This window comes from Narcine bancroftii, chromosome 8 (genome assembly GCF_036971445.1).
Source record: "Narcine bancroftii isolate sNarBan1 chromosome 8, sNarBan1.hap1, whole genome shotgun sequence".
NCBI classification, from domain to species: domain Eukaryota; kingdom Metazoa; phylum Chordata; class Chondrichthyes; order Torpediniformes; family Narcinidae; genus Narcine; species Narcine bancroftii.
The window spans coordinates 61,184,957-61,200,401 of NC_091476.1; the positions used below are offsets into that span (position 1 = coordinate 61,184,957).

Below are 15,445 nucleotides of genomic sequence, written 5' to 3' on the forward strand. Positions count from 1 at the left end.
GCCAGGGCTTTATTCCTTTGGTGTGCAGGAGGAGGAGCAATCTTTTGAGGTGGACAAAATGATAAGAAATAGATCAGCTGAATCAAGTAATCACTAACTACAGGCTGAAGGTGAGGGAGGGGGAGATTTAGCGAGAACCTGAGGACTAAAGTTACACAGAGGGTGGTGGGTGTATGAAACAGGCTGCTGGAGGAGGTTGGTGAATCAGAATTTATTATCATGAGCATGTCACAAAATCTGTTGCACGACAGCAGCACAGGGCATCGATAGCTATGAGTGGAAATAGGAGAAAGCGAGGTTCATTGCCCATTCAGGAATCCGATGGCAGGCAGGAAGAAGCTGTCCTTGCACCGCTGGGGGCTCATCTTCAGGCTCCTTCCTGATGGTAGCAGAGTGAAGAGGGTATGGCCTGGGGGAGGGTCTTGAATATTGAACCTGCTTTCTTGAGACACCGCCTATTGTAGGTGTCCTCGGTGGAGTGGAGACTGGTGCCCATGATGGTGCTGGCTGAGTTCACAGCTCTCTATGGCCTTTTCCTGTCAGACAGTGATGCCACCGGGCAGAATGTTCTCCAGGTACAACTGTAAAAAATTTGTTTGCCTTCAGTGTCCTACCAAATCTCCTGAATTGCAGTGTTTAAGAAATATTGGGACGAATCCATGGATAGATGGGGTGAGGGACATGGGGCAAACGTAGACAGGTGGAATGAGGGTGCTCAGACTCTTTTCTGTGCCTGCAGAGAAATGAAGAAGGAGCGAGAGAGGGAGGAACTGTGGAGAAAGCTGGACGATCTGCAGCTGAGGAAAATGAAGAACCTGGGGGACCTGCAGAACCTCTCCAACGGGCAGAGCCTCCACTGCCCTGACTAGATGCCAAATGGCAACAGGAGCCCGCAGGCCAAGCTCCCCCCACCCCTCCCTCCTATTTACCCCCACCTCCCTCCCCCACCCGCGATTACTCCTGCTTCCCCTACCCTTCCACTATCTCCCCCACCCCCTCCTCCCACTCACTCCATCCTCCGCTCCCCAATCCCTCCTGCTCCCCCATCCTCCCCCACCCTTTCCCCACCTCCTCCAGATCCCCACTCCTCCCCTCACACCCCCACTTACCCACATCCCACACCCTTCCTTCCCCTATCCTCACCCCCACCCCCTCACTTCCCCTACCACTCCCCACCTCTCTTGCTCCCCAACTTCCCCAACTCCTCCACCACCTCCCCACTTTCCCCCACCCCTCCACTACCTACTCACTTTCCCCACCCTTCCCCAATTCCCCACCCCTCCACCATCTCCCCTGCCCTTCTCACTCCTCCCCCATCCCTCCAACACTCCCTCCTAATCCCGTCCAGTGACTCCAACCAGGTGGGGGCCACCGAGACTCCGTCCTGTGTGCAATGCAGACATGTGGACGAGGTCCCTGCAGACATCAGGACGAGGCGCCCTGTGGACAGCCATATGAGGTGTCCTGCGGAAGTCTGGTCAAGGCCCCTGCGGACGTCCAGACAAGGTCCTTGCAGACATCCGGACAAGGTAGTCAGCGGACATCTGGTCAAGGCCCCCGCGGACGTCCGGTCGAGGCCCCCGCGGACGTCCGATCGAGGCCCCCGCGGACGTCCGGTCGAGGCCCCCGCAGACGTCCGGTCGAGGCCCCGTGGACGTCCAGTCGAGGCCCCCGTGGACAACAGGACGTGGTCTCCGCGGACAAACGAGGCCCCTGTGGACATCTGGATGAGGTCCCTGTGGACATCTGGTCAAGGCCCCTGCAGACGTAAGGACAAGGCACCTGCGGACATACGAGGCCCATATAGACATCTGGATGAGGCCTCTGTGGACGTCCAGTCAAGGCCCCTGCAAGCATCAGGATGTGCTCGCGGGGGATGAGATGTATTTTGAAACTTCTTTAAAGCTGTAATTTGAAACATTTATCGAATGCCTCCTGTAGAATGTTAACCCATGTTATGGTCATTCCTCCATCCCAAGACCACCTCCCTCCCCTACCTCCATCTCTTCCCCATCCCCATCCTCTCCCTTTCCCTCACACCAACCCCCTCCCTCATCCCCAACACCTCCCCCTTCCTCACCCCATCCCATACCCCTCCACTATCCCCTATTCTCCTGGTTGGGATGCAGATTTAACCCTTTCGTGATCTAGACACCCGCCCACCCTCACCGCGGGGTTCTCCAGCCTCCTCCAACCTTGGTGGGATGGAGATATCCTCCCCGACCCCCACCCCAGACACTTTGTATACTCCTTGGGGGAAAGGGTGGAAGAATTAATCCCAACCCTCCTCCCTGGGTTGAACCAGGTGGGGGTGGGGTGCAGGATATGGAGATGCTTGTTCTCCCCCCTCTCCCCAACAGGTAGCAGCAATGATTCAAGACTCTTCCCTCTCCATTTGTGGAGGGACTGGATGATTGGCAGAGAGGGTGGGGGAAAAGAAGATCAGGGATTGGCCGGAGGGTGGGGGCAGGGCATCTGAGCCCGAGATTGGGGTGGGGAGGAGAATCTCAGGGAACCGGGGTTTCATCTCACTTGACATTGGTTTGGTCAAGCCCCCGACCTCTCACCGACCTCTGACCTCCATTGCAAGCCTGACTGGAGGAATGGTTTGGAGTTTGGGGCATTTACCCCCTGAGGTGGCACAAGGCAAGGACTGGGAGAGGAAGGGAGAGAGTTGACTCCCCCCACCCCCCCCAACCCCACAAGATCTGCTGGAGTGGACATGCCTGAAGTCAGAGGTCGAGAGGTCACCATTAGGGCAACCTTGGCCTCTTAATGTCAGGACTCTATGAGGTTGATTTCCCCGCCCCCACGCCGCCTCCAAAATCCCAGGAATGTTGCCAGGCAACAAACCAGCTCCTCGCAGGGTCACACCCTCCTGGTACCTCCAGATCCAAACCAGGCAGCAGGTTGGTGGTCAGTGGGGGTGGGGATGGACTGAGGGGCGGTCTCCCGGGTGCCTGATGCAGTGAAACTCCCTGGGCCCGGGACTGTGACATCATCTCTGTCTCTCCAGCCACCCTCTACCTTCCTGAAATCTCTATCCCAACCTCTACCCCAGTCAGTCTGTCCATTCCCTCTCTGCAGCCCCATCTTGAAACGTTCCTCAGTCTCTGTCTCTCTCTCTCTCTCTCTGTCTGTCTCTCTCTCTCTCTGCCCTCTCACCATCCTCCCTTTTCCTCTCTCTCTCCCTCTAAGCCCCCCCTCTCTTCCTGCTCTGCCTCTTCCCTCTCTAGCCCCTCTCTTTCTGTCCTTCTCTCCCTCTCTCCTCTCACGCACAGCTCCCCCCGTCTTCCCTCCCCGTCCCACCACCCCTCTCCCTTCTCCACTCTCCCTCACACATCCGTGCAGTGTGTAGATGTGTGTTATCTCAGTTAATAGAAGAGTCAGTCACACTCTACAGTTCTGATGAGCTGCTTCCTTCCTGACCCCTGATGTTTGCCAGGATCTGCCCACTCATCGGTAGCAGCAGAGGGTGAGGGCTCCATCCAATGTGTCACACTCCTCCTGAGTGCAATAAAATGTCAAAAAAGTTAACTTTGCTTATTTGTCAACTTGCGTCTGATTCACTCCTGCGATCAGTCAGTGCGCCTGCGGCCACATGTTAAGGGCACAGTTCCAGAGTGTTTTGTTACCATGAGAAAAGGATCAATCAGTCCAAAGTCAGGCTCATTCACGAGCCCGATAACTGTGGGGAAGAAACTGTCTTTAAGCACACTTTCACATTTCTGAACCTTCTCTCTGGTGGTAGGATGGGTCCTTCAGTACATCGGCTGCCTTTCCCGGACAGTGGGAGGTGGGGATGGAGTCCGCAGAGGGAGAGGGCAGGTTTGCATGATGTTCCGAGCTGCGACCATTGCTTCCTGCTGCGGCAACTGACACTGAGCAGAGCCGCTCCTGCCCCGCACTGGGATGCGCCCAGCGAGTCTGATGATGATGGTGCCTCTGTTAGAAGGGGTGGAGGGACAAGGGGGGAGGGGAAATGTTGGAACATGCTCAGTCTTCTGAGAGAGGCGTCAGTGCGATTCCTTGGCCATCAGGAAGTGTTCACTCCCGAGATAAGTCCCCTCTTCAGCCCCACAGACATGGAGAGGGAGTGGGCTGATCAGTCCCTTCTGTCTCACTGATGATGAGTATTGAGGGAAGGGTCAGCAACTGCATGATGAACCTCTGCCATTTTGGGCAGGTTGAAACAGTGTACAACCAGATTGAAGCCATTCCCTTTGTGCTTATTCCACCATGAAAGGAAATCGTAGCTTCTCCTCCTTATCCCCTCCCCCAGAAACCTTCCTCCCACTTGGTTAACATTAATCTCTCTTAACTCGTCTCCGAATTTCAAAGACTGTGCCCTTGAGGGAAAGATTTTCATCTTGTCCCTTGAATTGGGCAACCCTTGATTTTGAACCTGTGATGCCCAGGTTCTGGATTCTTTCACAAGAGGGAACTTCTCCACACCTTGGGTCTCAGTCGAGCCCAGGACTCTTTTTCTCTTGAGCACAAGAGGCTCTGGCCAGCCCTGGAGGGTGACGAGCAGAGAATGAGGTGGAAGGTCTATTCTCCAGGGTTAGGAACAGGCCCCTTGACCCAACTTACCCATGTCAACCCAAAACATCCCACCTGCCTGTATTTGGCTCTATACCTCACAAACCATATACGTATCCATGCAAATGTTTCTTAAATGTTACAAAATCGTCCCGACCTCATTCTCTTCCTGCGGCAGCCTGTTCCACATACCCACCTCCCCGTGTCTATCAGAAATCACCCAACAGGTTCCTGTTAAATATCTCCCACCACCCATCCTTAACCTCTGTCCTCTGGTTACTGCTTCTATATAACCATATATAACAATTACAGTGTGGAAACAGGCCACATCAGCCCTTCTAGTCCCACCGATTTGCGCAAAAGTCCACTAGTTCCACCTACCTGCTCCCTGCTCATAAACCCTCCAACCCCCTCACATCCATGTACTCATCCAACCTCCTCTTAAATTACAGAATTGGCCCTGCTGCAACTACCACTTCCGGAAGGTCATTCCACTCAGCCACCACTCTCTGAGTGAAGAAGCTTCCTCTTATGTCACTTCTACGGTTTTGCCCCCTAACCCTTAACTTATGACCCCTTGTTCCAATCTCCCCTACCCTCAGGGGAAAGAGCCTATTCACATCTCCTCTATCCCTCTCATAATTTTAAATACCTCTATCAAATCCCCCCCTCAACCTTCTACGCTCCAATGAATAAAGTCCCAGTCCACTCAATTTTTCTCTGTATTCAAGATACTGCAATCCAGGCAACATTTTAGTAAATCTTCTCTGCACCCACAAACTTATTGATATCCTTCCTATAATTTGGAGACCAGAAATGCACACAATATTCCAAACAATGCTTAAACAGTCTCAACATCACCTCCGAACTCCTATATTCTATGCTATGATTTATAATGGCCAGCATACCAAAAGCCTTCTTCACCACCTATCTACATGGGAATCCACCTTCAAAGAATGCTCCAAGATCCCTCTGCATTCCTCAATGCCCTCCCCTTCACTGCATATGTCCTATTTTGATTATACATCCCAAAATTAACCTTACCCTGGGCAAAAAAAACTTCACCCAGTCTATTTTAATTTTAACAAAATGTAATATAGACGTACAGTGCGGTAACAGGCCATTTCAGCCCACGATTCTGCACCGCCCAATTACACTCAATTAACCTACAACCCCCTGGTACGTTGCAAATGGTGGGAGGAAACTGGAGCCCCTGGGGAAAACCCACACAGACACGGGGAACTCCTTAGAGAAGGCACAGGTCCCGATTGCTGTCGCTGTAACAGCTGTGCCAACTGTGCCACCCGTGATTTTGTGAGATCACCCCTACTTCGCTCAAAGGAAGAAAGTCCTCGCCTGCTCAACCTCTCCCTGTAGCTCAGGCCCCTGAGTCCTGGCAACATCCTTGGCAATCTTCTCTGCAGCCTCTCCAGGTTAACGACGTATTTCCTGTGGTGTGGTGACCAAAACTGAACACCATTCTCCGAACAGGGCCTCGCCAAGGTTTTGTACAACTGTAACATGACCTGCCATCTCCTGTACTCAAAACTCTGACTGATAGAAGCCTTTTTGACCACCCGATCTGCCACTTTCAGGGTCCTGTGTGCCTTATTCCTAGATCCCTCTCCGTAAGGTGAATGGCCACCATTGCTTTGAGCCATCCTTGTATGTATTTGTGTAGGTTGGAAGGCTTCTACTGAAGAGAACAAAGCGATAGTGCAGAGAGGCCGAGTTCTCCCAACAGTTTTATTTAATTCACAACTTTTCTAATCACCAACAGCAACTTGAAGCAGGAAATGGATTTCAAAGAACAGGTGTACTCAGCAGAACAGGATTTCTTTGCTGGGGTGAATTAAATGGGATGCTCACTCCACGATGGTCCTCAAGGGGGTGGTTGGCCATCGCTGTTTGGACCTCAGCATCCCACTGGCTCATGAAAATGATGTATTTATGTAGTCTCCCATCACTACCCATCATCACCTGTGTCCCTGGGGAGAAAGGGGAGGGAACAGCAGAGAACCCCCCCCCCCCCCACCAGTACTGGGTGCAGACAGAGGGACCAGCCCAGGGGTCAGAGATGAGCCTGTCCCCCAGAATTGGGTACAGAGGGAGGGATCAGTATGGGGGTCAGAGATAGGCTTGTCCCCCAGAACAGGGTGCAGAGGGAGGGATCAGCCCAGGGGTCAGAAATGGGCCTGTTCCCCAGCATTGGGTGCAGTGGGAGGGATCTTCTTAGGGTTCAGAGATGGGCCTGTCCTATCTACTGTGTACAGGGGGAGGGATCGGCACAGGGGTCAGTGATGAGTCTGTCCCCCAATACTGAGTGTAGAGGGAGGAATCAGCCCAGGGGATGGGATGGGCCTGTCCCCCAGTCCTGGGTGTAGACGGAGGAATCAGCCCTGGGGTCAGAGATGGGACTGTCCCCCACCACTGGATGTTGGGGGAGGGATCAGGCCAGGGGTTAGAGATGGACCTGTCCCCCAGTACTGGGTGTAGAGGAAGGCTTCAGCGGGGATTCCTGTCCCAGTGTCAAGGATGGGACTGTTCCCCAGCGCTGGGTATGGAGGGCTCTGTAACAGACACATTAAGGCTTTTAAACAGAATTCACTCACCATTTCAACATCACAACATTTAACAGTTTGATCGTGTCACCTCAGCCCCCTATCGTTCCAACTGAGTGACTAAATCCTATTTGCTCTAGATCCAAATGGATTTTGAATGAAAAGCTGCTTCAAAACCACACAAACATTCAACAGTTTAAGCACCTTTCTCCTGGCAGTTCAGAGGCAGTAGTTATTATTCTGTTTTCTTTGTGCCAAAGAGCAGGTTGAACGGATGGAAGATACTGCAAAGGAAGGAATAGCGAATAGAATGGTCATAGAACATCGAACATCCCTGCACAGTACAAGCCCTTCGGCCCACAATGTAGTTCTGACCTCTATCAGCCTAGTAAATAATCAAACCCTTCCCCATCTCACACCCCTCACCCCTCTATTTTTCTTACATCCATGCGCCTGTCTGAGTTTTTTAAGTGTCCCTATTGTACCAGCCTCCACCACCACCCCTGGCAATGCATTCCACACACCCAACACTCTCTGTTAAAACTTGCCCCTGACGTCTCCCCTGAACTTTCCTTCCCTCATCTTAAACAGATGCCCTCTGGTATTTGCTACTGTCACCCTGGGAAACAGGTGATAGTTGTCCACCCTATCTATGCCTCACATAATTTATCATCTACCTCTATTAAGTCTCCTTTCATCCTTCTACGCTCCAAAGAGAAAACTCCCAGCTCTGCCAGCCTTGCCTCATAAGACTTGTTCCCAATCCAGGCAACATCCTGGAAAATCTACTCTGCCCTCTCTCCACATCCTTCCTGTAATGAGGTGACCAGAACTGAACACAATATTCCAAGTGCAGTCGAACCAGATTTTTAATAGAGTTACAACATCATCTAACGGCTCTGGAACTCAATGCCCTGACTTTGAAGGCTAGCACGTTGCATGCCTTCTTAACGCGTTCATGTCTATGCCTGGCTGGCTGGAGCTCCACTTCTAACTGCCCCCAATGCTGGAAAGGAGAGGAAGGATTTTCTCATTGGTTTTCCCTCTCCTGACTACGGAGAGAGTTGGGGTGGGGAGGGGATGTGTTGGTGTTGGTGGGTTGAAGGGGATCAGAGATCGGCTGGTCAGGGGCAGGCAGCTTGTGCCTTTTATCCTGGCCACTGACAAACCAACACTACCTGTAACACCCAGAGTGCAGTTCCTCTTGAACACCAGGAGCTGTGCTTGGCCAGGCAGCTGGAGAATGATATCATGGTAAAGAACTCCAGCAACATTCACCTGACGTGTCTCAAAATGTGATGTTAGCCACCCGCAAATGCACTGCCGAGGTCCTGCTGAGTTTCTCCAGCACGTTTGTGTCTTGCACGCAACCCTCACGACTGCAGACTTTGTTGTTTCGCCTCATTAAGTTGGCAGCAGCATTGTGAAATTAGCTTCGGAGAGCAGAATACTCAACTATGATTTCAATCAGCCTATTCCCACACCTCCAGTCCCACCACAAGCCCTGTTCTGGAGTTAAACAGGAAAGTTTGCCGATGCCGGGGTCCAGGCATCCAGTGCTACACACCAACATGCTGGGGAAAGTCAGCAGGTGACGCAGTGTCCATGGGAAGTACAGCATAACCAGCGTTTCTGGCCTGGGCCTTCACCAAGGTGTGAGGGAAAAGCAGGCAGGTACATGAATGAAAAAGTGGGGGGTGAGGTGGGGAGGAGAGTCGGGAGGAAGGGGGAGAAACAGGATGGATACAGTTGGGAGAGCCATATCCATGGGCCCATGCACTGCCAAACCGAAACCACCCTCAACTTGGAGGAACACCTTATATTCTATCTGGGTGCTCTCCAATTAGATGGCATTATCAGAGTCTTCTCTCGTTTCCCTTAACTCCCTTCCCCGAGTCTCCACCTTAACCCTCTGTCTCCTTTCCTCCAGATCCCCACCCACCCCCCTCTCCTATCAGAGTGTTGCCCTGTCCCCCATCACTTCTCAACTCCTTTCTCTTCTCCCATCCAACGGTGTCTACCTGTCAGCCTGAGCTCCTCCCCTTCCACCTTCCTCCCTTCTCTCCTCTCCCCTCTCCCTCCAACTTTTTGTTAAGGCCTGATTTTTGCTCATACCTTGACGAAGGGCACAGGCCCAAAACGTTGGTGACGTGGACTCTGTGTGACCTGCTGAGTTTCTCCAGCATGTTTGCATACTGTACAAGTCCCATTCTACTTCCTCTCACCTGCTGAACATCCCCACCATGGTTAAGATGAGGTATACAGCTTCATGAGGAGAATAGAACGGTCAGTCTATTTTCTAGAGTAGGGGCACCTAAAACTCGAAGCATTGAATTAAGTTTGGTGGGGGGAGGGGTGTAGATTCTAAAGGGACCTGAGGGGCAAAACATTTTCACACAAAAAGTGGTGGGTACATGGAACAGGCTGCCAAAGGAAGTGGTAAAAGGCAGATTCAATTATAATACCTAGAAGACATACAGACAAGCACATGGATAGGAAATGTTTCAACTACAGCCCCCAGCCCAACTGCGGACCATTGCTAGTTTTTAATTGGCACAGGGTGAATTTTAAAAATAATATAGAATTTGGCATGTTAGAACGTAGTCTCAAGCAATAAATTGCATTGTATGTATATTGCACCGCTTGGTTTCAACACTAGATGTCGCTGACATTTTGAACAACTACCAGACCGACCATGAAAATATTCCTCATTGATGAAAATGTTTCCTCAGTTTTAAAAAAAGTTAACCTCAGTTTAAAATGTTAACCTCAGTTAAAAAATCGTTTACCTCAGTTAAAAAAAGTTTCTTCAGTTTAAAAAAAAGTTTATCTCTGTTAAAAAAACATTTACTTCAGTTTAAAAACTTACTCAGTTAAAAAAAATGTTAACCTGTTAAAAAATTGTTTACCTGTTAAAAAACGTTTCCTCAGTTTAAAAAAAACATTTATCTCAGTTAAAATATGTTACTCAGTTTAAAAAAACATTTCCCTCAGTTAAAAAAAGTTTACCTCAGTTTTTAAAAATAGTTAAGAAAACTTTTATCTCAGTTTTAAAAAACGTTTACCTCAGTTAAAAAAATTAATTTATCGCAGTTTAAAAATATTTACCTCAGTTTAAAAATTAACCAGTTAAAAAAAGTTTACCAGAGTCTCAAAAAAATTAACAGTTAAAAAACGTTTCCCTCAGTTAAAAAACATTACCTGTGTTAAAAAAAAGTTTTCCTCAATTTAAAAACGCTGACCTCAATTTAAAACAACATTTACCTCAGTTTAAAAAACCGTTGAACTGTTTTAAAAAAAACATTAAACATGACGGAACCAAAAAGACAGAAAATCACAAGCGAGTTCCAAAATTTTCTGACATAGGGAAAATGAATACTTTTTCACAGGTTTGAAGGAGAAGTGTGTTTGTTCGATTTGCAAAGAATCTGTTAACTTTAGCAGCCGATCTTTAATAGTCCATCTACAGATTGACACATTGCATCAGAATCATTGAACTGTATTCACTGAGAATTGGGGAGGAGTGTCCCTTTCTTGATCTTATTTTGATCCCCAGCTTTTTATTTTGCACTGCTTTTAATGAGAGTCTTAAAGTTTTATGGTATTCATTTAGATTTAATTAAAGAGCAGCAGATTCAGAAATGTCTACTGTAATATGCAAGCACATCAAATTTGATTGAAAATGAATTTTCGATGGTGCAGGAATTTTCTGGTCTAAAAACACCTTTTCTTGCAGTGTAACCAGTTGAAAACTGCTGGGCTTTAATACTGTTTGGCCTGTGACCCCTTAACCAAAACAGTTTGGCCACCCTTGGTTTAGTGGGATACGAGTTGAACACAGGCAAACAGGATGATCGATGGGTCTGTTTCCATAAACTCTGTTAAAGGAGCCTGTCATAACGAAGCATATTTCAACAAAAACTTGTGAACTTCACCAGGTCCAACAGCGTTCATGGAAAGTAAAAGACAGCCAACGTTTCGGGCCAAATCTTTTATTGGGAGTGAGGTAAAACAGGTTGAGGTCGGAGGCCGAAGCATTGATTGCCCTTTACTTCCTGTGGGCACCACATGACCTGCCAAGTTTCTACACTGCACTCGATCCCGACATTTGCAGACATTCTCGTTTAATTCTCCGAAAGAACTTTCTCCTTCTTGTTAATGTGCCACATTAATCGCACCTCTTGTGCGTCTTCACAGGACAAAGGAGAAACCTTTTGCGCATAAACGGAATCTTGAAGTTGGGTTACAGGGAGCCATCACACTCAGGGAAATTTCAGTGCAAGGCCTCTGGATTCTGGGCCTTGCTGTGCGTAGCCAAATCCTGGGGGAGAGGGGGAATTAAGCTTCTATTTTTAAAAAAGTTTCACATGTAATGACTAACTGAACAGAAAGAGCAGATACCTGGTTAAAAGCCAGAGGATTCCTCCTGCAGTCTCTGATGAGCCAGCGTTTGCCTGTTGATGGGAGTTGGTCTGCTCCTTCATGCTGGTGCCACTGGAAGATGCTGCAGCCTCAGCAGAGCTATCTGACAAGAAAGAGAAAGGTGCTAAACTGCTTAATACACAAAATCGCTCAGCAGGTCCTGCAGCGTCTATAGGAGGTGAAGATATATAACCAACGTTTCAAGGTATGAGGAAAAAACAGGCAGGTGCTTGAATAACAAAAGGGCAGGGGGAGGAACTCGGGCCAACAGGCCAGAGGTGGACTTGAATAGGAGGGCAGGAGAGAAATGCTAAGAATTGATTGGGGAGGAAAGGGGGGGGAAAGGGAAAGATGAGGGAGCCCCCTCACGGCAACTGGAAAAGCCGCGTGGCTGGAAGGTGTCCAGATAGAAATACAAGCTGTTGCTCCTCCAGATCGTGGGTGGCCTCGGTTGGGCAGTGCGTGTGACCATGGATAGACATGAAGGCATGAGATGGGGTTGGGAATTGAAATGGGTTGGTCACTGGGAGGCCCGTGCCATGGACAGAGCAAAGCTGCTGAACGAAGCGATCTCTCAGTCCTGCCTCCAATGTAGAAGAGGCTGCAAGAGAACCACTGGATGCAGATAACCCCTGCAGATTTCACAGGTGAAGTGTGGATGGATGAGTTGGGCCAAGGAGTCTGTTTCCGTGTTGTATATATAACTATGATTCTATAAAGCTCCCTGCATTGTCTTGTTGATGTGTTGTTATTTAGATTCCGATTTATTGTCAGAATACATACATACATGACATAACAAATCTCCTCAGACAAAGTATAGGCGCTGGTGAATCTTCTTTGTGATTGCATCAACATGGAGACTTCAGGACAGATCCTTGAAAATGTTGACACCCAGGAATTTGAAATTCTTGACCCTCTCCACTACTGAGCCCTCGATGAGGATTGGTTGTTTTAATCATACCCAATTGACTCATTATGTGCACAGTTTCAGAACTCTAAAGGAAATGGACCAGTGACAATTTTTCTCAAGCAAAATATTTCAGTAATAATTGAGTCTGGAGCAGTGGTTCTCAACCTTTATACCACACTCACATATGACTTAAAGCAACCCCTTACCAATCACAGAGCACCGATGGCACAGGGATTACTTAAGGTGGTATGTGAGAGGAAAGAAAAAGTTTGAAAACCACTGGTCTCAGCAGAGCCCTATATCCCCCCTGGCAGCCACAGCATATTTAAGTAAAAGCCCTTTCACCTCACATAAATATTTTAATTTTTTTAAATGAAATGGGTAGGAGAGAAGTACGGAAGAAACCAAACCTTGACTGCTTCACAGGGAAGGAGGCTCATAAACTGAGCAGAGTCTTGGGGGGTGGGGGGGAAGCTATGGCCAAAAAAAGGTTGAGAATGGTTGGTCTAGAAGGTATAATATGTTTTCTAACAGATGACAGTGTAGGAAAGTGATACTGTGTAAAGAAAACCCACCCACTACACAGGCAGTTAGCAGAGCGCCAGTGAGCCGGGTTCGAATCCACTGCTGCAAGGAGTTTGTACGTTCTCCGGTTGCTCCAGTTGATTGGTTAATTGGGTGTTATCGGGTAGCACCGGTCAAAGGGCCTTCTCCCATGCTGTGTCATTACCTTTCTTTAAAAAAATTCCTCTTCCTGTGCCTTGAAAGAGTGATTTGTTCTTCCCAGCGGAGACACATCAATCTAGAAATTATTTCTGTGCAATGTAGTAATGCTTAATATAACACTACAGCCCAGAAGCAGGCCCTTCAGCCCCTCTGATCTGCCTAGACCAATGGTTCTCAACCTTTTATTCCACTCACATCCCACTTTAAGTATTCCCTAGGCCATCGGTGCTCTGTGTTAGTAAGAGCACAGTGGTCTGTGGGTGAAAAGAAAAAGGTTGAAAACCACTGTTTTAATTGTGCCTCATGGACTCATGTGCACAGTTTCAGATCTCCAAAGGAAATGGGACAATGACAATTTTTCTCAAGCAAAATATTTCAGTAACAATTGGCTCTAGAGCAGTAATTCTCAACCTTCCCTTCCCACTCACAGACCACCTTAAGCAATCCTGATGGCATAGGGAATACTTTTAAAGTGGGATGTGAGTGGAAAGACAAAGATTGAGAACCACTGGCTTAATCCCTCTGGCCTGCACCATGCTCTCCGTGCATCCAGTTACCTGTCCAAACTTTTCAAAATCAGCCCTGCATTCACCACTTCAGCTGGCAACCTGATCCACACTCTCACTGTTCTCTGCACAATTTCCCTTGAATGTTCCCTTTAAACATCTCACCTTTCACCCTTAACCCCTGTCCTCTCATTAATTTTTCACAACCTCAGTGGGTAAAGCCTTCATTTACTCTATCTATATCCCTCACATATGGTAATTTTGTATATATCTATCAAATCTGATGCTTCAGGGAATAAAGTCTTGAGTGATTTGTCAATGCTGTCTTTTAATAAGAGAACTAACTGTGGGTGGGGGTGGGTTGGATTGTATCCTTCAATAAGTGAAACCGTGCTGTGCCCTGGAGTTGGTCAGCTTGTGAGAGTTCACCCACAGGACTCACCTGAGCAAGGTCGTTTTCGCTGTGCGCCACCCACTTGGGAAGATCCCTTTAATTGGTCCTAGGCAAAAATTAAACATTCTCGTGTTAATGTGTTGTGACATGGGCAATGGAGAGAGTAAAAAACCTTGATCCTCTGGCGTTCACTTTGGCACACAGAGGGAGGGAGGGGGGAAAAACATCTCAAGCTGGGCCATCTCAACTAGGCAAGGCTGCCCTTTGTCACCAGCTCTATTTGCATTAGTTATTGAACCTTTGGCTCAGATGATTAGACAAGATAATAATATTAAAGATATTAAGGTGAAATCTGATGAAATTCAAATCAATTTGTTTGCAGATGATGTTTTGATATATTTAACAGAACCTCGGAATTCTTTGAGAAACTTACATGATAGATTGGAGCAGTACGATGAGGTATCAGGTTATAAAATTAATTTGGAAAAGTGTGAGATTATGCCTTTAGCTGAAATAGATTATTCTTCGTGTAAGCATTTTGTGAAATTTAAATGGTCAGATCAGATTAAGTATTTTGGTGTTAAGGTAGATTATAATTATAGTCTTTTATGTTAATTTAATTAATTGCCATTATTGTCTAAAATTAAATATGATTTGAATCGATGGAAAGATTCACCGATTACATTAAAAGGACAGGTTAATTGTATTAAAATGAATATTTAAATGCTTTGGTGAGAAATTTTTTCTTTGGCTTGGCTTCGCGGACGAAGATTTATGGAGGGGGTAAAAGTCCACGTCAGCTGCAGGCTCGTTTGTGGCTGACCAGTCCGATGCGGGACAGGCAGACACGGTTGCAGCGGCTGCAGGGGAAAATTGGTTGGTTGGGGTTGGGTGTTGGGTTTTTCCTCCTTTGCCTTTTGTCAGTGAGGTGGGCTCTGCGGTCTTCTTCAAAGGAGGTTGCTGCCCGCCAAATTGTGAGGCGCCAAGATGCACGGTTTGAGGCGATATCAGCCCACTGGCGGTGTCAATGTGGCAGGCACCAAGAGATTTCTTTAGGCAGTCCTTGTACCTTTTCTTTGGTGCACCTCTGTCACGGTGGCCAGTGGAGAGCTCGCCATATAACATGATCTTGGGAAGGCGATGGTCCTCCATTCTGGAGACGTGACCCACCCAGCGCAGCTGGATCTTCAGCAGCGTGGACTCGATGCTGTCGACCTCTGCCATCTCGAGTACTTCGACGTTAGGGATGAAAGCGCTCCAATGGATGTTGAGGATGGAGCAGAGACAACGCTGGTGGAAGCGTTCTAGGAGCCGTAGGTGATGCCGGTAGAGGACCCATGATTCGGAGCCGAACAGGAGTGTGGGTATGACAACGGCTCTGTAT

General features: G+C 48.2%; 2 protein-coding genes across 16 annotated transcripts in view; one reads left to right on the top strand and one right to left on the bottom strand.

Moving 5' to 3' along the window:
- The window catches only part of ppp2r5b (protein phosphatase 2, regulatory subunit B', beta), a 183,108-nt gene extending 179,566 nt beyond the window's left edge, over positions 1-3,542 (top strand). For all 9 annotated transcript variants that reach the window (XM_069893815.1, XM_069893819.1, XM_069893816.1 and 6 more), the window contains one exon: positions 740-3,542. In XM_069893815.1, the coding sequence (XP_069749916.1) occupies positions 740-869 (130 nt within the window). In that variant the 3' untranslated portion in view covers positions 870-3,542. The remainder of the gene's footprint in view (positions 1-739) is intronic.
- Positions 3,543-6,274: 2,732 nt separating this feature from the next.
- The window catches only part of LOC138741763 (membrane-anchored junction protein), a 204,299-nt gene continuing 195,128 nt past the window's right edge, over positions 6,275-15,445 (bottom strand). For 2 of the 7 annotated variants that reach the window (XM_069896049.1, XM_069896048.1), the window contains exons 10-12: positions 14,110-14,167; positions 11,505-11,628; positions 10,673-11,424 (exon numbers count right to left, since the gene is read on the bottom strand). In XM_069896049.1, the coding sequence (XP_069752150.1) occupies positions 11,295-11,424; positions 11,505-11,628; positions 14,110-14,167 (312 nt within the window). In that variant the 3' untranslated portion in view covers positions 10,673-11,294. Of the gene's footprint in view, positions 7,388-10,672; positions 11,425-11,504; positions 11,629-14,109; positions 14,168-15,445 lie in introns of those variants that run through there. The other 5 variants (XM_069896050.1, XM_069896051.1, XM_069896047.1 and 2 more) reach the window with 5 other exon arrangements.